The 22,267-nt window shown below is 42.9% G+C and overlaps 1 protein-coding gene across 5 annotated transcripts; it reads left to right on the forward strand.

Moving 5' to 3' along the window:
• Window positions 1-4,719: 4,719 nt before the first annotated feature.
• On the forward strand, window positions 4,720-21,512 carry SFPQ (splicing factor proline and glutamine rich). 5 transcript variants are annotated; one of them, XM_037996875.2, is made up of 13 exons: window positions 4,720-5,646; window positions 6,341-6,529; window positions 6,887-7,188; window positions 7,283-7,378; window positions 8,490-8,686; window positions 8,798-8,882; window positions 10,112-10,229; window positions 10,916-10,964; window positions 11,046-11,167; window positions 13,587-17,048; window positions 20,187-20,234; window positions 20,832-20,916; window positions 21,418-21,512. In XM_037996875.2, the coding sequence occupies exons 1-10, from the start codon at window positions 4,816-4,818 to the stop codon at window positions 13,722-13,724; spliced, it is 2,127 nt and encodes a 708-aa protein (XP_037852803.1). In that variant the 5' UTR covers window positions 4,720-4,815; the 3' UTR covers window positions 13,725-17,048; window positions 20,187-20,234; window positions 20,832-20,916; window positions 21,418-21,512. The 5 variants fall into 5 exon arrangements, with proteins under 5 accessions (XP_037852803.1, XP_007977649.1, XP_072863607.1 ...); XM_007979458.3 differs by having other exon boundaries at window positions 13,587-20,234; XM_073007506.1 differs by lacking the exon at window positions 13,587-17,048 and having other exon boundaries at window positions 21,058-21,512.
• Window positions 21,513-22,267: the final 755 nt, after the last annotated feature.

Below are 22,267 nucleotides of genomic sequence, written 5' to 3' on the forward strand. Positions count from 1 at the left end.
GGCTAAGTAAAGAGCAAGTGCAAATGCCCTGAGGCAAAACATGCAGGTAAAGTAACTTGATAAATCTTAAGCTAGGGCTTAGTGCAAATGGAGTAGAGAACTAGAGAGATAAGACTGGGAAGGCGGGCAGGGGTCAGACCAAGTCAGGACTTGTAGACCTTGCTAAGGTATTTGGATTTTATTCTAACAATGGGAAGCCACTGAGGGCCTTTAAATAGGGTAAACAAATGACATTATTTGAATTTCTGTTTTTTTTGTTTTTTTTTTGTTTTTTTTGAGACGGGGTCTCGCTGTGTCTCTCAGGCTGGAGTGCAGTGGCGTGATTTCCGCTCACTGCAAGCTCCTTCGCCTCCTGGGTTCACGCCATTCTCCTGCCTCAGCCTCCCGAGAAGCTGGGACTACAGGCGCCCACCACCATGCCTGGTTAATTTTTTGTATTTTTAGCAGAGATGGGGTTTCACTGCGTTAGCCAGGATGGTCTCCATCTCCTGAACTCATGATCTACCTGCCTCGGCCTCCCAAAGTGCTGGGATTACCGGCATGAGCCACCATGTCCAGCCTGAATTTTTAATTTTTTTTTAAAACCACTGCAGATCAGGTGTGGTTGCTGACACCTATAATCCCAGCACTTTGGAAGGCTAAGGCAGGAGGATCACTTGAGGCCAAAACTTTGAGACCAGCTTGGGCAACACAGCAAGACCCCATCTGTATAAAAACTTAAAAAGATGCATGTGGGCCAGGCGCGGTGGCTCATGCCTGCAATCTCAGCACTTTGGGAGGTCCAGTCAGGTGGACCACCTGAGGTCGGGAGCTTGAGGCAAGCCTGACCAACGTGGAGAAACTGCATCTCTACTAAAAATACAAAACAGGCGTGGCAGCGCATGCCTGTAATCCCGGATACTCCAGAGGCTAAGGCAGGAGAATCACTTGAACCTGGGAGGCAGAGGTTGCGGTGAGCTGAGATCACACCATTGCACTCCAGCCTGGGCAGTAGGAGAAAAATTCCACCTAAAAAAAAAAAAAAAAAAGAAAAGATTCAAAAAGAAAAAATCTGCTGGGCATCGTGGCGCCCACCTGTAGTCCCAGCTATTTGGAACCCTGGGGCAGGAGGACTGCTTGAGCCCAGGAGTTTGAGGCTGCAGTGAGCTATGACTGTGCCACTGCACTCCAGCCTAGGTGACGTTGAGACCCTGTCTCTAAAATAAATAGGCTGGGCATGGTGGCTCACGCCTGTAATCCCAGCACTTTGGGAGGCCAAGGAGGGTGGATCACCTGAGGTCAGGAGTTCGAGACCAGCCTGGCCAACATGGCAAAAACCCTTCTCTACTAAAAATACAAAAACTAGCTGGGTGTGGTGGTGGACACCTGTAATCCCAGCTAGTTGGGAGGCTGAGGTAGGAGAATCACTTGATCCTGGAAGGCGGAGGCTGCAGTGAGCTGAGATCGCTCCATGCACTCCAGTCTAGGTGACACAGTCAGTCTCTGTCTCAAAAAGAATAAATAAATAAATAACATTCTAGCTGCCATATGAAGAATGGATCAGAAGACTGAAATATTAGTGGTTGCAGGACTTTATGTGAGACATAGAGATGGAGAACATTACGATGTAGTGGTAGAGGGGGAGGATTCAAGACATACTTTGGAGGTAGAACCGATCTTTGGATTTTTATAAAGACCAATTCTAGGTTTTTGTTTTGAACAACCAGGTGGTACTATTTACTATGCTGGGAGAGGATGGGGGAAGGAATAGATTCAGTTGATAAAATCAACAGCTCCAAGTTGGACATATTAAATCTGATATATCGGCCAGATGCAGTGGCTCATGCCTGTAATCCCAGTACTTTGGGAGGGCGAGGTGGGAGGATCACTTGAGACCAGGAGCTCAATTACAGGCCCAAACCAGTTCACCTGGCTTTACTGAGCACTTAGAAAGTACTAAACACTTCACACCATCCTTATAATGTCCCCCAAAAGCAAGTGTGTCAGAAAAGTGAAAGATCTTGGGACAATACTCTGCTCAGATGGAAACAGCCTGTTCTTTACCATTATGCTTTTATTTATTCATTCACTCAACAAATATTTATTATCTCTGTGCTAGTGTCTGTCTTAGGTGCCAGTGATACAGCCTTAAAGAACTCAGAGTTTCAGTTCAACAGAGGAGACAGACTATAGACAAGTAAAGAAATAGGCTGTGTGCTGTGGCTCATGCCTGTAATTCCAGCACTTTGGGAGGCTGTTCGAAGTCAGGAGTTTGAGACCAGCCTAGCCAACATGGCAAAAACCCGTCTCTTTTTTAAAAAAACAAAAATTAGCCAGGCGTGGTGGCACGTGCCTGTAGTCCCAGCTACTCGGGAGGCTGAGGCAGGAGAATCGCTTGAACCCGTGAGGTGGAGGTTTCAGTGAGCTGAGATCACGCCACTGCATTCCAGCCTGGGCAACAGGGCGAGACCCTGTCTCAAAAAAAAAATCTAATGTATCAACTAAGTTGTCTCCAGTTGGCAATGTCTAATAAATAGCTGGATATCTCAGACCTGAGCAGGGCATGGTGGCTCACATCCGTAATCCCAGCACTTTGGGAGGCTGAGGCGGGTGGATCATCTGAGGTCAGGAGTTCAAGACTATCCTGGCCAACATGGTGAAACTCCGCCTCCACTCAGAGTTAAAAAAATAGCCGGGCATGGTGGCACGTGCCTGTTGTCCCAGCTACTTGGGAGGCTGAGGCAGCAGAATTGCTTGAACCCATGAGGCAGAGGTTAAAGTGAACTGAGATCGTGCCACTGCACTGCAGCCTGGGTGACAGAGCGAGACTCTGTCCCCAAAAAAATAAAATAAAATAAAAAGAATCATGAGGTTACTATGCTGTGTAAGCCAGAAGGAAAAGTGATGATCAGTAAGAGAAATGCTTGAACTAAAGATTTCAGAGATAATGCAGTTACTGGTAACAGTAAACAGGGGTAAGTGTGATGAGGGGAGGGTGGGAGACTGGATGGTTGATACAGCTTAGAAGGAAATACTATTGAAGGAGGTAAGGAACTGAGCATTAGGGTGTTGGGTGGGTCATCTGCCTGGATCTTTTTTTTTGTTTTTTGTTTGAGACGGAGTCTCACTCTGTGCCCAGGCTGGAGTGCAATGGTGCGATCTTGGCTCACTGCAACCTCTGCCTCCCGGGTTCAAGCGATTCTCCTGCCTCAGCCTCCCGAGTAGCCGGGATTACAGGCCCATGCCACCACACCCCGCTAATTTTTGTATCTTTACTAGAGAGGGGATTTTGCCACGTTGGCCAGGCTGGTCTCGAACTCCTGACCTCAAGTGACCCTCCCACCTCAGTCCCTCAAAGTGTTGGGATTACAACCGTGAGCCACCACGCCCGGTCCTGCCTGGATATTGAATGAAGAGAGTTAGAGGCAGAAAAGGAGGTAATAAGCTATGAGCTAATGTTGAGGGAGGAATGATTCCCCAAAAGGTCTGTGGACCTCAAAGAAACTAGAGATTGTGAAATACAGGCTGGGTGTGGTGGCTCACTCCTGTAATCCCAGCACTTTGGGAGGCCTAGGTGGGTGGATCACTTGAGGTCAGGAGTTCGAGATCAGTTGGAGTGCAGTGGCACAATCTCGGCTCACTGCAACCTCTGCTTCTGGGTTCATGCCATTCTCCTGCCTCAGCCTCTCTCCTGCCTCAGCCTCCCGAGTAGCTGGGACTACAGGCACGCGCCACCACGCCCAACTAATTTTTGTATTTTTACTAGAGACGGGGTTTCACCATACTGGACAGGCTGGTCTCGAATTCCCGACCTCGTGATCCATCCGCCTCGGCCTCCCCAACTGCTGGGATTACAGGCATGAGCCACCGCACCCAGTCAAATTTTTGTATTTTTTAGTAAAGACGGGGTTTCGCCATGTTGGCCAGGCTGGTCTCAAACTCCCGACCTCAGGTGATCTGCCCGCCTCGGCGTCCCAAAGTGCTGGGATTACAGTCGTGAGACACAGCACCCGGGCTAACATTGTAATTTTTTTTTCAGTACCTTAGTCTGTTCGTAAAGTGTTGAGTGGAATATTTACATTCCTCCGGTGATTGGTGTTTGTGTGTATACACATACACACACACACACACACACACACACACACGGCCTCTTTTTGAACAATGCGCGCACCCACAAAAGCCTATTGAAAAGTTTATACTGCTACAACAAATCTGTATTCCTATGAGGTTGCATAATGAAATCAGTTAGGACTATGTGTTTTTGAAATAGGTAAGATTTTACTTCTCTACTTTCATTGACTTGGCACTAGGTAGGGTAGATAGCAGGCACTAAATTTCTGACTTTGAATCAGAAAACATCTGTTTTTCTGGGCAAGGATAGCAGATTGCTCCTAGGGGAAATCAAGAAAGAAAAGAGACCTCCAACGCTTCTCCCCAGGAGCGGATAGGGCCCTGGTTATTTGCTTGCAAGTGAAAATTGCCCTGGCATACCCATTCAAATTTCTCCTAACAAATCATAGTGGTCTACAGTCAACGCCTTCTTCGCTTATTGGCCAACTGGAAACTTCAGTCCCTCCATGCCTCCCGCCTCTCACTCAGGAGCCAATAGGAAAGATCAGAGTTTCGCAACTTAGTGTCATCAAGCATAGTAATTGCAATTGGCTATTGGAGCTGTCGATCGAGGAGTAGGCGGGGCCGTGCCCACTGGCCTATATAAGAAGAGGACAAAGGCGGCGCGCCGCCTGTGTCATCCGCCATTTTGTGAGAAGCAAGGTGGCCTCCACGTTTCCTGAGCGTCTTCTTCGCTTCTGCCTCGACCGCCCCTTGACCACAGACATGTCTCGGGATCGGTTCCGGAGTCGTGGCGGTGGCGGTGGCGGCTTCCACAGGCGCGGAGGAGGCGGCGGCCGCGGCGGCCTCCACGACTTCCGTTCTCCGCCGCCCGGCATGGGCCTCAATCAGAATCGCGGCCCCATGGGTCCTGGCCCGGGCCAGAGCGGCCCTAAGCCTCCGATCCCGCCACCGCCTCCACACCAACAGCAGCAACAGCCACCACCGCAGCAGCCACCGCCACAGCAGCCGCCACCGCATCAGCCGCCGCCGCCGCATCCACAGCCGCATCAGCAGCAGCAGCCGCCGCCACCGCCGCAGGACTCTTCCAAGCCCGTCGTTGCTCAGGGACCCGGCCCCGCTCCCGGAGTAGGCAGCGCGCCGCCAGCCTCCAGCTCGGCCCCGCCCGCCACTCCGCCGACATCGGGGGCCCCGCCAGGGTCCGGGCCAGGCCCGACACCGACCCCGCCGCCAGCAGTCACCTCGGCCCCTCCCGGGGCGCCGCCACCCACCCCGCCAAGCAGCGGGGTCCCTACCACACCTCCTCAGGCCGGAGGCCCGCCGCCGCCGCCCGCGGCAGGCCCGGGCCCGGGTCCAGGGCCTAAGCAGGGCCCAGGTCCAGGCGGTCCCAAAGGCGGCAAAATGCCTGGCGGGCCGAAGCCAGGTGGCGGCCCGGGCCTAAGCACCCCTGGCGGCCACCCCAAGCCGCCGCATCGAGGCGGCGGGGAGCCCCGCGGGGGCCGCCAGCACCACCCGCCCTACCACCAGCAGCACCACCAGGGGCCCCCGCCCGGGGGGCCGGGCGGCCGCAGCGAGGAGAAAATCTCGGACTCGGAGGTGAGTGTCTATGGGAGCGACGCGTCGGCTCCCCTAAGATGGCGGCGGCCCCCTCCTCGCCCCCGCCCCCGCGCTGTGCTTCCATTTTGTCGGCCGCCGGAAGGGGCGCCTGCGCGCGCCGCCGTGGGGGCGGGGCGGCCTCGCGGGCCCGTCAGTCGGCCGGGGATTGGCCGCCGCCGCGCCTTGCTCTCCTGGCGGGCGGAAGGCTAGGGGAGGTCTCCTTTCGGAAGGAAGTGCCGGGCCGCTATGGTCTTGCGCTGCGGAAGGTAGCTTGGCCGTGGAATTGGCGTAGTGCAGAGCGTGCGGCGTTGTTTTGGAGAGAACCGGGAGGTTCCGTAAAAGCGCAGGCGCATATCGTGTAGGTTACAGTGGCATTTGGACTTAATGCTGTTTTCTTATTTTAATTTTCATATTACGGTTTAGATTTTGTTAGGGACTCTCAACATATGTGACTGACAGAGTTGCTGATGGACGTCTGCTCCTTGGGGAAGTGTCTGTTCTCGAGCATTCTGGATGACGGGGCTCCTTTTTCGGTGTTAAGATAGTTGCTGTTAGAAATCTCACGTAGTAAAACCTTGATTGTGACCAAATGGAACAAAGGCAACTGATAAGTTTCAGATAAGAAAATACTATCTTGGGGATTTTCACTTGCAAAGGTCTCTGGTGTTCGTAAACTTCTTTCCTTTTTCATTAGGGGTTTAAAGCCAACTTGTCTCTCTTGAGGAGGCCTGGAGAGAAAACTTATACACAGCGATGTCGGTTGTTTGTTGGGAATCTACCTGCTGATATCACGGAGGATGAATTCAAAAGACTATTTGCTAAATATGGAGAACCAGGAGAAGTATTTATCAACAAAGGCAAAGGATTCGGATTTATTAAGCTTGTGAGTGTAGTTGTTTAATTTTATGTAGAATTAGAAGGGGTGGGGTGTTTTTGTTTTTGTCGTAACTACAAACACTGAAGGCTTGGTTATTAAACTGGGGAGAATAAATTGGTCTTTTAGATTTTCACCGTTCTTACAGGAAAAATATGCCCGTGGTATAATGCATAATTGTTGCTACCCAAGAGAAAAGAGGGGTAGGGTGGGTAAACTAAGTCATGTTAGCGGGTGCTGCCTAAAGGTAATGCTCAAACTGAGCTGGAAGAAGAAAAGGAGTAGGAAGTAGGCTTATGACAATTTAAGAGTGTAGACATCAACCAATTTTGAGGTTATTAACATGAGTGTCTCTGATACTTACAGGAATCTAGAGCTTTGGCTGAAATAGCCAAAGCAGAACTTGATGATACACCCATGAGAGGTAGACAGCTTCGAGTTCGCTTTGCCACACATGCTGCTGCCCTTTCTGTTCGTAATCTTTCACCTTATGTTTCCAATGAACTGTTGGAAGAAGCCTTTAGCCAGTTTGGTCCTATTGAAAGGGCTGTTGTAATAGTGGATGATCGTGGAAGATCTACAGGGAAAGGCATTGTTGAATTTGCTTCTAAGCCAGCAGCAAGAAAGGCATTTGAACGATGCAGTGAAGGTGTTTTCTTACTGACAACGTAAGTTGTTTATTGTAATAATTTCTATCGACTTATATGAGATGATGGCAATAAAACTGAAACAAAGCTAAGATGGAACCATTTTTGTTACTAGAACTCCTCGTCCAGTCATCGTGGAACCACTTGAACAACTAGACGATGAAGATGGTCTTCCTGAAAAACTTGCCCAGAAGAATCCAATGTATCAAAAGTAAGATTGATGAAACTTTTTGGCAGTTTTTAATTTAAGTGTAAAGGAGAAAATTGTTTTAGTAATTTTCCAATTTTGCTTAAAATATACAAAATTATTTGATGTAGATATGCTTCTTAGTAAAAAAATCTTAAGCTGAGAAAGATTTGAAGCTGTAACTCAAATGGCTGTTTGTTTCTGAGGTGGGTACATTGACATGCAATCCTGTTTTGTCCCTACAATGATGGCATAAAGTCGTGTGTGTGACTGAGAGTCTCTGTTGTCCAGGCCAGAGTGCAGTGGCATGATCTCACATCATTGCAACCTCTGCCTCCCGGGTTCAAACGATTCTACTGCCTCAGCCTCCTAAGTAGCTGGGATTATAGGCATGCGCCGCCAGTCCTGGCTCATTTTCTATTTTTAGTAGAGATGGGCTTTCACCATGTTGCTAGGCTGGTCTGGAACTCCTGACCTCAAGTGAGTCGCCCACCTCAGCCTCTCAAAGTGCTGGGATACAGGCATGAGGCCCTGTGCCTGGCCGAAGTACTTCCCCGCCCCCGAGCTGGAGTTTCCCTGTTGTTGGCCCAGGCTGAAGTGCAGTAGCTTGATCTCAGCTCACTGCAACCTCCGCCTCCCGGGTTCAAGTGATTCTCTTGCCTCAGGCCTCCAGAATAGCTGGGATTGCAGGTGCCTGCCACTGTGCCCGGCTAATTTTTTGTGTTTTTAGTGGAGACGGTGTTTCATCATGTTGGCCCAATGGGTCTTGAACTCATGACCTCAGGTGATCCACCTGCCTCGGCCTCCCAAAGTGCAGGGGTTACAGGGGCAAGCCACCGCGCCTGGCTTGGAGTACATTTTTATGGGTGGAACAAATAAGCCTCAGTAAGGAATTTGGCTAGAGGAAAACAGAATTAGAAAATGAGGAAGGTAGGATTTATCTCCAGTGCCTGTATTCTCTTTTGCTGAGTATTCTGAGTATTTTTGCTGTGAAGATATTTTTAGATGAATCAGGATAATTTTTGCTTTTTGTACTCTTTACAAGAAATAGAACAGGAAAAAGACCAGTAGAGGGCAAGTATTTTCTGGTGTGCATTCACAAATTGGTTCATGTTTAAATTTTCTGTATTGTTAGGGAGAGAGAAACCCCTCCTCGTTTTGCCCAGCATGGCACGTTTGAGTACGAATATTCTCAGCGATGGAAGTCTTTGGATGAAATGGAAAAACAGCAAAGGGAACAAGTTGAAAAAAACATGAAGGATGCAAAAGACAAATTGGAAAGTGAAATGGAAGATGCCTATCATGAACATCAGGCAAATCTTTTGCGCCAAGGTAAAAAGATACCCGCATGAACATCACTGCTACATCACTGCTAAGGTCAATTGTTTTTTCACCCTGTTAGAACCTTGTTAATGAGAATCCAAAATATTTTCCAATGTTCAGATCTGATGAGACGACAGGAAGAATTAAGACGCATGGAAGAACTTCACAATCAAGAAATGCAGAAACGTAAAGAAATGCAGTTGAGGTAAAATTGTGTTTAAGGTTTAAACCTTCATTTCTTTTTTTTTTTTTTCCTTAGAAATGTATCTCTCTGGGCACAGTGGCTCACACCTGTAATGCCAGCACTTTGGGAGGCTGAGACGGGCGGATCTCGAGATCAGGAGATAGAGACCATCCTGGCTAACATGGTGAAACTGAAAATACTCTACTGAAAATACAAAAAATTAGCTGGGCGTGGTGGCAGGTGCCTGTAGTCCCAGCTACTTGGGAGGCTGAGGCAGAGAATGGTATGAAACTGGGAGACAGAGCTTGCAGTGAGCTGAGATTGTGCCGCTGCGCTCCAGCCTGGGCGACAGAGTGAGACTCTTGTCTCAAAAACAACAACAAAAAACCTGTATCACTCTGTTGCCCAGGTTGGAGTGCAATGGTGCAATCTCAGCTCACCACAACCTCTGCTTCCTGGGTTCAAACGATTCTCTTGCCTCAGCCTCCCGAGTAGTGGGATTGCAGGCATGTGTCACGACACCTGGCTAATTCTTTTTGTATTTGTAGTAGATACGGGGTTTTGCCACATTGGCCAGGCTGGCCTTGAACTCCTGACCTCAAGTGATCTGCCTGCCTCTGCCTCCCAAAATGCTAGGGTTACAGGCATGAGCCACCATACTTGGCCATTTTTTTCCTTCCATTTTTGAGATGGGCCCGGGCTGAAGTGCAGTGGCGTGATCATAGCTCACTGTATGTAGTCTCAAACTTCTGAGCTCAAGCAATCCTCCTGAGCAGCTGGGACTTCAGGCACAGGCCACCACCCCCTAGCTAATTTTTTTTTCTTCTTCTTTTTTGTGGAGATGGAGTCTAGGCTGGTGTCATACTCGTGGCCTCCTGAAGTACTTGAGATTATGAGATTACAGGCATGAATTACCAACCCTGGTCTTAAGGCTTGATTTATGCACTAACATTTATATTCTGACATTTAGGAAAAAGATGTACTTAGTTTTTCAGGTCAGGCAAAATACAAAGGTTAAATATTATGTCAGTGTTGGTTTAACACTTAAAGTGGAATACAGTGTGAGATTTTCCTTAATAAAGCCTACATTCTTTGCCAGAATGTCTTTAGTACTATGCCCCTAGATTCACTCTAAGCCTTTGTGTTTTTTAGCTCTAACCTAGTTCTTAGGCCAACTGCTATGTTTCTTCACATTGAGTTATAAAAGATGTGGATAACACTTCAGTTATGTGCTTGATGGGTATTTCTAGGCAAGAGGAGGAACGACGTAGAAGAGAGGAAGAGATGATGATTCGTCAACGTGAGATGGAAGAACAAATGAGGCGCCAAAGAGAGGAAAGTTACAGCCGAATGGGCTACATGGATCCAGTAAGTCAACCTTTACGACCTTCTAATTGGAGTTGTTTATAGAACTTGCAGGTACCTAGAAGGAAATACAGGAAATTTAAATATCAAATTACAGTGATTTTCTGTTTTTTTTTTCTTTTTCTTTTTCTTTTTTAATCAAGTATATTATGTTTGTCTTGTATGGATCAGAGGATTTAATTGAATAGGAAGTTTTTTTGTGTTTGGAGACAAGAGTTTTGCTCTTGTCACCCAGACTGGAGTGCAGTGGCTTGATCTTGGCTCACTGCAACCTCCACCTTCTGGGTTCAAGTGATTCTCCTGCCACAGCCTCCCGAGTAGCTGGGATTACAAGTGCCTGCCACCACTCTCGGCTAATTTTTTTACTTTTAGTAGAGACGGCGTTTTGCCATGTTGGCCAGGCTGGTCTCGAACTCCTGACCTCAGATGATCTGCCTGCCTTGGCCTCACAAAGTGCTGGGATTATAGGCGTGAGCCACCGCTCCCGGCCTTGAATAGGAAGTTTTATAGGTCTTTGGATAATTGAGTCTAACTTAGTTTCCAGAATATTGATTTCAAAAATAATTCAGATGATGAACTTTTTGAACTTTGCCATGTGTTTTTATTTAACTCTTGAAAATTTTTCAGTTCTTCAGAATGCTTGGTGTGGGTGTGTTCTGGTATATTGAAAGGAATTTTTTTTCTTGCAGAGGGAAAGAGACATGAGAATGGGTGGCGGAGGAGCAATGAACATGGGAGGTAAGTATGAAATTTAAATTTAACGACATAAGTAGAGAGTGGTGTTCTGGTGGAGTTGTAACCACTATTTTTGTTTTCTAGATCCCTATGGTTCAGGAGGCCAGAAATTTCCACCTCTAGGTGGTGGTGGTGGCATAGGTTATGAAGCTAATCCTGGCGTTCCACCAGCAACCATGAGTGGTTCCATGATGGGAAGTGACATGGTAATGTATCCTGTGGGACGTAGTACCAAGGAAATTCTCGTTTTCACAACTTAGGTGTGGTTTTTTTTTTTTTTTTTTTTTTTTTTTTTTATAGTAGGTGACTGGACCTCTTAGTTTCCCCTACCAATTTCATACATAAATATGTAATATTGAGGAATACTTTGGCAACATAGAAGAACTCGGTGTGTGGTAACCTAAACAGGTTGCCAACAAGGAGTCAATGCTGTTAGTAGTATATGGAATTACCTTTGGCAATAAGTAGATTTAGGTGCTTTTGAACTGTAGTGCATGGCAAATCCAAATTCTAGATGCTAGATAATGTATCTGATTATTCTACATCCAAGTGAGAATAATCAAATGGCAAACTGTCATTCTTTAAGCTGGTATTTGCCATAAGTAGGAATCAGACTTGTAGTTTGAAGCTTTAGGCATGTTTTAGTGATGTGTAGGACTTTGACCTATATTTGGTGTGGCTTCTACCCTATGAAAAGGGAATTGAGTGTTTTGACTCGTCGTTTCCCACCTGTTGGGCCTGTCTGTAGGTATACCTTCTAAAATCAACTGACATCTCCATTTTGCTACAGAGTAGCAAAAATCAACAATAATTTTTAAGCATACTAATGGTGTGCATTTGATCTGAACCTTCTTGATGCTATCATGTTTCAGCTGTAAATATAGCCTGTCAGATGCTTAGAATAATCAGTTGAACTGATGTGAGTGGCTGCGTTAGGGCTTTACAAATCGCTAGGACTGAATTTTGGTGGGTTTAGAGAGTGCATTTTTATAGCTGAATTGAATGTGATGAGTTCACTACAGGCTTTTGGCAAAGGAGGGGAGCTCCAGTGTGTAGCTCATAAGATTCATTTTATAAATAGAAACATAAGGATTTAGTATAGGGCCTCACCTGTTTATAATCTACCTAAGACTTTTTGGGAATTAAAGTTAGAATTATAAATGGCTGGTTGGGTAAAATGTAATACTATGGGCTTTCTTCAGATTTTTCAGAGTATGTGGGTAACATTTTGGTTTAATAATCTTCCTAAAGACAGATTGTTAGGCAATGTGTAAATCTAATTTGACCTTATGTTCTCACAATTAAAGGTTTATATTCTAGGTAACAGGTAGCTGATAGCGCCTGGGTTCTCAGCTGTTGTAATTAACATAATTATGAAAGCCCCAAATTTTTCTTTTTTTAGCTCTTAGAGGTAGAATACAGAACAATGAGCCAAAAACCCTGTAATTTGTAAGATTTTGTAAAAAATCTTATAAAAAAGATTACGGTTTAGTCATTTTGAGTAGCTCTATAGTATTTTGTTTTAAAGAAGTTGAAATTGTGTATAGGAACAGTTAAACCCTGCTGCCATTTTAGTTTTTTATTTGGAGTAATACTCATAGTAACTGGTCTGTTATAAATGGAATGAGAAAAACAGTGTAGGCTGCTGTGTTTGCATACCTGAGGGGTCTGCTGTTGAGGCACATATGTTTCTATTGAAAACTTCTGTCTCTAGAATTACGTAAAACGAGATGGGAATAATGAAGTCACTCACTGCTTTATTGCAGTTACTTTAGCTTGGTGTTTCACTGTTTGGGAAGTATCTAAAACATGGAATTACAGCAAAGTGTCTGTACTTTTCAAAGACCTAAGGGAAAAGATGGACTGATGAAGGTGGGTGGGGTTTGTTCATTCAGTTTGCAACAATATAGGATAGTGCTGAGAACGTAGTTGTCTCTGGTTATATAGTGATGGCTCTGAAGGTAGTATGCCTGTGAGAATTTGGCAACACAAGTTTTTTGATCAAGTTACTGTGCCGGTTAAGTGACTAAATCTATTAGTCTTTTATGCTTTTTCTTTTTGTAGTCTGGTAGCATTTTATTAAAACTCAACCTTTTAAGTTTTCTGCAACTTAGCAGATGTGTCTTAAGATCTTGAAAAGCACAAGGTTTCTTAAGCAGCACATGCCACTAACTGGTGAGTAGGTCTTTGTCACTTCATTGAGTGAATTGAATCTCTGGTTGGGCTTGTTAGGCTTACTTGGAAATTAAATTTCCTGTTCAGATGTTGAAAGTGAGAGTTTGCAAGCTTTTCATTGGGTTAATCTGATGTGAAATTTCTTAGAACTCATTTTGGAATGGATTTTCACATCTGCACTAATTCTTAAATTTTTTAGCACTACAGGGAAGATCTGTTCTTTGAAACAGGTGTATGAGAATGGCTCAAGTGGGAACATACCACAAGGCATGTATTATCGTAAACTAATTTTCAAATTACCCTTTTTTCCTTTCTATGTTCCCGGTACCTGTGGATCGACTCATTGGTGATTGTATCGACGAACGTTGACTACGGAACCTTCTAAAATATTTACTTAACACACATGGACATCAACTACTTATAATGAACTGTTAATTACTGTTCCAATAGCGTACTGAGCGCTTTGGGCAGGGAGGTGCGGGGCCTGTGGGTGGACAGGGTCCTAGAGGAATGGGGCCTGGAACTCCAGCAGGATATGGTAGAGGGAGAGAAGAGTACGAAGGCCCAAACAAAAAACCCCGGTTTTAGATGTGATATTTAGGCTTTCATTCCAGTTTGTTTTGTCTTTTGTTTAGATACCAATCTTTTAAATTCTTGCATTTTAGTAAGAAAGCTACCTTTTTATGGATGTTAGCAGTTTATTGACCTAATATTTGTAAATGGTCTGTTTGGGCAGGTAAAATGATGTAATGCAGTGTTTGGAACAGGAGAATTTTTTTTCCTTTTTATTTCCTTTTTTTTCTTTTCTTTTTTACTGTATAATGTCCCTCAAGTTACGGCAGTGTACCTTGTGCCACTGAATTTCCAAAGTGTACCAATTTTTTTTTTTTTTTACTGTGCTTCAAATAAATAGAAAAATAGTTATAATATTGATCTTCAACTTTGCCATTCATGCTTCTATGCACATTAGGCTAGGTATTCCACATTGAAAGCATGAGAGTGTCTAGGCCTTTGGCATATGCCATTTCTGGGAAATTTATCTGGAGGCTAAGTATTGCTTTCTACAAATAACTGCCCCCTTTGTTTTAAAAAGAAGAAATGCATATTGAAGTAGTTTCATGATTTGTTTGGCATATAGGAAGCACGCTGGTGCTAAGTATTTTTTAAATGGTTATGTAAGCAAAGCTGAACTGTAAATCTTCATTCAGGAATATGTATTAAGATTGTGGAATGGGTGTAAGACAATTGGTAGGAGGTGAAAGTGGGTTTGATTAAATGGATCTTTTATGGCCCTATGATCTATCCTTTACTTGAAAGCTTTTGAAAAGTGGAAAGATCATTTTGTTGCATTTCCCCATTTCTTGTTTTTAAAAGACCAACAAATTTCAAGCCCAATAAATGGCTTGTATTGAACTTTTACATTTGAATTAAAGATTGTTAAACATGAAGCCTTTTCATGTATTCAAGTGATTTATAAAGATGGGGTGTAGTCTAAAAAATGAAACTTGAAAATAAGAAGGTTTAGTAACTGGGCTGGGCGCGGTGGCTCATGCCTGTCATTCCCAGCACTTTGGGAGGCCGAGGCAAGTGGATCATCTGAGGTCAGGAGTTCAAGACCAGCCTGGCCAACATGGTGATCCTCTGTCTCTACTAAAAATACAAAAAAATTAGCTGGGCGTGGTGGCAGGCGCCTGTAATCCCAGCTACTTGGGAGGCTGAGCCAGGAGAATTGCTTGAACCTGGGAGATGGAGGTTGCAATGAGCTGAGACCGTGCCACTGCACTCCAGCCTGGGCAACAGAGCGAGACACTGTCTCAGAAAAAAGGTTCAGTAACTGAAGTAGGTTTAGTTATATATACATTTGTACTCTGTAACTTTTACATCTCCTTGTGCTACTTCTGTTGGGCAAAATCTATAGGACTATAAAAGTCTATTGGTTCTCTTCTAAGAGCTAGTGGTGACTGTTAACAAATAGGGTTGCAGATAATCATTCTTACTGTAAATTTGTTAACTTGTTTTTACTTAGTTTCTTTTTGATGTAGCACTAAATCTGGAGAAAGTTGCTCATGCTACACAGTACAAATATCCCTTCCTACCACCTTAAAGGCTTGGAATGTTTCCATGGTGTTGTCAGTTAATTGTCAACTTCATTGAACCCCCTTCCATTAGAACAAGAGACTTTGACTATTAAAGTAGATGGTTTATTGTTGCCTGTTAGTATAATAGGAGCCTGATTTACCAGTGTAAATATGTTAGAGGGACAACTTCTAACAGTAGGTAAAGTAATTGAATGGTTTGGCTTTGTTCTTAGTTATGTTCCATTCAAATCTGTACATTATAGAACTCTTACTATGGAATGTGTCTTCCTCTTTTTCACCTCTGTTCTTGGTGCTAATTGGCAAAAGAAAAATTCTAAGTCAAACCTGTATTAACATGCTGAAGTTTAGTATTGTGTCTGTGTACAAAAGAAGACCTATTGTTAGAACAATCCGAGCACTTTCTGCATAGGAAACAGGATAATGCTGAAAGTAAACACTAGTGTATAAAAGCATCTCACTAAATTCTGGTTGTATGACTGACAGGTACATGGTGTGCTAAGGGAGAGAATCTCATTAGAAAATAATGCTCATTATTTCATTCACCAACACACTTGGAAATATGAGTAGTTTTACCATGGTTATATCAATGAGGAAGTTTTGTCCCAAAACAGATTATTAATTGGTGATACATAAGAGATTTTCTGTATGGAAACAAGGATCTTGATTAGAAAGGAATCCATTACAGTTTGGTTGAATTATATAGTTAGGGACTCTACTAAAGACAAGGAAATAAGGGGTGTTCATGGGACACCCACAGAGGGTGAACTTTTTGAATGTGTGGGTGGGGGCTGGTTGGGAAATGGGAAAATCTGCCTATAAAATTAATGTTTCAGTTTATTTTTCAGATTACATGCCTTTCTTTATAAGGGATGCTGGCACAGACCCCCTAAAATAAGCTTTTGGTAGTACTGTACCTTTGAAGAGTGGTGAAGGATGCTAATGGATAATCTCCTGAAAGTTGTGGCTTTTGATACCCTTATTGTGGACTGTAGAGTTGCTAAACGTTGTTTAGCAAATAATGTTGCTTAGTTTCAAATGACATTTGACTTTCATCACTGAAACAGCAATGTACCCAGGGTTGTAAGCTTACTCAAATAGACTTTCAATAAGTCTTCAATGTATATATGATAGTTTTTAGCCTAATGTGAATTTAAATAATCTTAATAAGTAGTTTATCTGAAACTTGGGGTGGGAAAGGGGAGGTAGCAATTTTGAAGTATTTTAGCCATTTTTCTCATTTAAAGAAACCACTTGTCCCCATTTCCTCTTCTCCACTGTCTCATAATTTTAAGAGGAACACTGGTTGTGTTTTATACTACTTCTCCCAATCTTTACAAAGTACATACTCTTAAGACCCCAGTGTATTTAATAGGTATTTTATAAGCATAGCCCATTGGCTCATGTTAGTGAAACCATAATCCTCTTTGCTTAGAACATTAAATAAACTCCTAAGAAATACTACAAACCCCACCACTCTTTATAGATGTATTGTACGACTAATATAAACAGTTAAAAAATGGGGAAATTGTAATGTTACGCCTGTGCAATTTTTAAGTGGCATATTATGGCAGATTAAAATTTAGATACTTGGCTTTTCTTGGGCAAGCCACTAAGTTGTGGCAGAATGTCTTCTGGTGTTCTTGGACTGCAATCATGCACTATTAAAGTAGTGGCCTGCTACATAACTGCATTTAGCCAGCATTTCTGCAGTGCGTAACTGTGAGGAACGTAGTACCGCAAATGGCAATGGACATTAGGACCCGGATGTAGTATTCCTGCTTGCTCCAAGATTCTCATTGCCGACTGCATACAGGTAGGTAACAAGCAATATAATCTAACTTGGTGACTTGCTATGTACTTTTATTCCGTGGGCATTCTGGCATCACACTTCTGACAATGAAATTACAGTGCAGCACCTAACACTTGTATGGTAAAGCTAGCTTACATCAAAACTGTGTGGGTGTGGGGTTAGAGCTGTAATTTGTTAGGCAGAATTCAGTGCTGTTGCAGTTCTCAGATAAAAAGTGCAAACTTGATTCTTTGGTATATCTGACTCAGTTGTGTGGTTTCCTTTAGTTGCATTGTAACTGAAGATAACATGGAACACATCAGTGGTGTGGGGGAGAGGGAACTAAACTCTACTTGGGAACTAGGGTGCTTTTAGCACCTTGACATGGGCCGTATAGCATGTGATAATTAGTCTTTATTGTAGCAAACTGACCTGCCCATAGATCGGCAATATCAGTAATTTCAGTATGCAATCTTGGTAATTCTACGAGTTGAGATGAACTGAAAGTACAGGTTTTTTTTGTAATGCGATTTAAAATTTTTAGAAACATGGGCTTCATGAAAACACCATTGTTACTAACTTGGGCTTAGATGGGAATCTAATGTGAATAGTTCAAGTTATGGGACTTGTCTAAATATGTCTATACTCTAAACCTGGGGGAAGGTGGTGTGGAACATTGACTTGACTACAGTCGAATACATTTTGGGAATCATTCCCAATCATAAGACATCGTCGTTTCTGTAGGATGACTGCATATGTTCAGAGTAGGTTTTTGAATTTGGTTCCCTTAGCTTTAGGGATGTGATGTTATAGTCCAAAATGTTTACAAGAAAACCTAAGTCTTCAAAAGCACTTCTTCTGTTGCTTAGGACTTTGCATCAACTGTTGTTCCAGACCTCACTTCAACTTTTTGGTCTCTGAACTGGTTTTTAGCTAGCATACATGAGAGACAGCTTTCATGTATAATGTTTCTGCTCTGTAACTGGAAAGCGGTTTACTTTGCATAAATGCTGATGAAACCTTCATGACTATGATAATTTTCTTCTGTGTATCAAGAAAAAGAGCTTGCTCGTTGGCAAGCAGTTCACAAGGTGGGGACAGACTTGTACTTTAACATGTAGTCCATTCAAGCCAACGACTTTGGACTCTACTGATAGATGAAAGAGCAAATGATGACTAGTTTAGCTTCTGCATATCAATAATACAATGCAGATCAAGTATAATGCTCAATATTAGTGACATGAGTATCACTAAATTACATAGAACCCTGGTTGGGGATTCCTGTGTCGTAATCCATTAAATCGGTGGCCAGTGCTTGCTGCCGTGGTTTAGTGATTGGGTGTTAGAAATAAAAACTCAGGCCTATTTCTTACCAGTCAGTAACAATTTTTAGAGAATGTACTTGCTATAATATATGGACTTCAGGAACTTCATTGGGGTGGGGGGTTAATTTTGCCTTATCCTGTTCACTTTAAGATGATTAGGCTTTTGCACTTTAGAATGAGAAACTTGTGACGTTAGTGTGTTCTTACTAGCTTTAATTTGTATCTATCAATGAATTGTGAATCTTAGTACAGTGGGTTTTTTACAAAAACTCAGTCAAAAAGCTGGGAATTAAGTGGGTTTCAGTAATAATGCTATACCGAGGTGCTTGCATTGTATTTCATAATCTTGTTACAAACCAAAATTATTTTTAATGAGAGCAGTCTTGGGTTCAGAGGTGTGATGCCAGAATGTATTTTCGTACTGTTAGGCCCTTGGAACAGATACCGGTGCTTTCTGAAAGATGAAAGAAATGCAATGGGTGCTCTTCATGCAAGGTTGCAGACCTACCAAGAATGCATAATAGTCTCACTTTTCCCCAATAAAGAGATGCGTGTGACTAGTTTTGGACTTTTAACCTTAATGGGGGTTGCATGTCTGCTATTGTTAATCATTGTCAGCTGCAGTGACATGATCCACAGTCCTGCATTTACTGCCTTTCCCTTAATGATTTTGGACAGGTTTTAGAGAGCCAGGATGTTGTTCTGGGCCTTTATTTGGTTTTGGCTTTAGCTGATAATGTTTTAGTGATGTCAGCTAGTGCAGTTCTCAAATGGCTGCCTATTAGGGAAAGAATTCAGAGGATTTGACTGCTCCTAATCATCTGTCATTGCTGCTAGATAATGATTGGCAATTTTTAAGACTCAACTGGAAATCTCAACAGTTGCTGGTAAACCATTAAACCATAAAAGCGTTGCTTTTCAACACCAGTGCTGAAAAAAAGATTGATTTTTTTTTTCTTTTTTCTTTTTTTTTTTTTTTTTTTTTGAGAGTGAAAAGGGCTTGGACGTAGGATAGGATAATGTGGAGAATGGGGGGAAGAATGCAAAACGATATAGTATCCCTTATGGATGGTACATGTGCAACAGGGAACTCTTATTTCATATACCCTTTGCAGTAATCATTCAGGGAGGAAGAAAAACCTGGAACTTGAATGAAGGCTGATCTTTGTTTTGTGCACTGTGGCCCTGCCAGGCATATAGTGAAGGTGAATGAATGTCTTCTTCCTCAGAAAATAATTGGTTCCTTGCTGTCCCAGTAAGGCATAGCTTTTCCGGCCCTAACTTTAAAACTCAGTGAGGACTTAGACGGGAAAGAATGAGGTAAATACAAAGGATTGCAGGACAACTACTGCAGCATTGTGTACTGTGGGAAGGGGAGTTGGGCACTCTTGGAGGACTCCTGCTGAAGGTGGTCAGCCCGCCTGACAATGGAAGACATACTTGAATGGGGAGCAGGGTATGTGCTTTCATATGAAAAAAGAGCTGATGTTAAAACTCATTTGGTGAGGTCAACGTTGTCACATACCTTCACATAAGGGATAGTATATTTTGGGTTGCAGTCAAACTTGTGCTCAGACTGGTGAAAATAAGAGTTAGGCTTTTACATTTTAAAGAAAATGCAGTTTTCATTCTAATTCAGGTGTCTACTTATTTTATGTAAGAATAATTTTAGATTTCCCCCCCATGAAGTTTCTTCCTATTTTTTTTAATGCTGTAACTTACCCCCAATCTTTATCTCTGGAATTTTACTCTTTAAATTTTGAAGTTGACTAGCATTTTCAGACCTTTATTTTTATACCCTTGTCTTTTATATTAACTTTTTCTCATTATTCTTTAGGTAAGAATGATTGATGTTGGCTGATATTGGAGTGCTTGTTCACATGAAGTAAGTTTCTTTAGAAATCTTAACCCCTAGAGGCTTTTGAGTTTGATTTAAATGATTTCATTTAGATATGTGGGGTGAAATTTTGGTATTTGAGATGTTTACCTTTTCTAAGGTAATATCTCTGTGTTTTCGTTTGAAAATAGGGGATGTATGTGAGAAAGCAAGTGAGAGGCATTATACAAATGTCAAACGATATAATTCAAAAATGGTGGTTATATAACAACCATAGAACAGAAAAGAAAGCTTGACTTAAGTGGAAAGGCCATATTCTCGATACTCAATTCAATTTTAGACTCTAAAATTCCCATGATTCTTTTTTTACTTACACTTAAGATGTAAAGAAAATGTTGGAGGTGGTCAGGCATGATGGCTTTACACCTATATTCCTAGCACTTTGGGAGGCAGAAGCAGGAGGATTGCTTGAGCCAAGCCTGGGCAAAATAGTGAGCCCATGTCTCCACAGAAAAAAAAAAAAAAAAATAGCCAGGTGTGATGGTGTGTGCCTGTGGTCCCAGCTCCCTTGGAGGCTGAGGTGGGAGGATTGCTTGATCCTGGGAGATTGAGGCTGCAGTGAGTAAGTTACATTTTTTGTTACAGGTGGATAGATACTTCTCAAGACATCACACAGCGTGAGCCAATCAAGGAGGGAAGCCACAAGCAGTTAGACTGACAACGTTTCTAGGTAAGTTGAATGATTCATAGCCTGTTAATTGTCTTCAGAAAGAAAGGCGCTTGGGTGGAACAAAAATAATACTAATGTGGGAACCTTTATTTATTTATTTATTTTTTGTTTTTGAAACGGAGTTTCGCTCTTGTTGCCCAGGCTGGAGTGCAATGGTGCGATCTTGGCTCACTGCAACCTCTACCTCCTGGGTTCAAGTGATTCTCCCGCCTCGGCTTCCTGAGTAGCTGGGACTACAGGCGCCCACCACCACGCCCAGCTAATTTTTAGTAGAGATGGGGTTTCACCGTGTTAGCCAGGATGGTCTCGATCTCCTGACCTCATGATCCGCCCTCCTTGGCCTCCCAAAGTGCTGGGATTACAGGCATGAGCCACCGCGTCTGGCCAATTAATAAGATTTCTTTGGTATTAGTTCACTTGACAGTTATATATAATGTTATGTTTGAGAATTTGGTAACTCTGATTCTTGTATCCTTTGGAGTAATCATACCCTTTAATTAGCAGGATCAGGTGAGCTGTGTCCAGAAAACCAACAAGAAGGAGTGGAAGGAGGAATGAACGTTTCATTCTCATTAATAAAGACATTATCCTAATTATCCTATGGTTTTGTTTTTGTTTTTTTAGTACTCATTTATTTTCTAGAATTTTCCTGACTTCAATGTATTCAAAGTGACATTTTTTTAAAAAAGTCTGTATTACAGACACAGAACTAGATGAAGTATAATTCAGGATCCTATTGTGACTTGGCAGTGCTGCTCTCAGTCTCAATTACTGATCAATTTTTATGGTCCTTTTTAGATATTTGCCTTCACTCTGTAATTTTTATTTCTAAAATTAGCATGTTATAATTTAGCAATTACTACCTACATACTTCTCCTTGATTGGATTTCAGACATAGCATTTTGTATTTCCAACTTCTGTATGTGCAAACTATCAGATGATGGTTATGAGATAGTCACACATCGCTTCACAAACAAGCATAGTCAGATAACAATATAGTCATATCCCCTTATCTGCAGCCATGGTTAACCACAATCTCAGAGTTATTAATTTTTAAATTGTGTGCCTTTCTGAGAGGCATCCTGTCCTTCCCACCTTGGATGGGATACTGGGAATGTTGGATACAGTATATTCATGCTGAATATGCTGTTCGCCATCCAAGAAAAAAAAAAAAGGCCATGTAGGCTAGGCCAGGCTTTGGTACCATTTGTGGTTTTGGGTATCCACTGTGGAACGTATCTCCTTGCAGACAAGGGAGGACTCTACTGTGGTTTGATTGACCTGAGTAGTAATGAAGGGCTGTCAATTTCTCGAAGTCAAAATTTGATAATGGAGTGTGATCTGGGTAATT

Source organism: Chlorocebus sabaeus, chromosome 20 (assembly GCF_047675955.1).
Source record: "Chlorocebus sabaeus isolate Y175 chromosome 20, mChlSab1.0.hap1, whole genome shotgun sequence".
NCBI classification, from domain to species: Eukaryota; Metazoa; Chordata; class Mammalia; order Primates; family Cercopithecidae; genus Chlorocebus; species Chlorocebus sabaeus.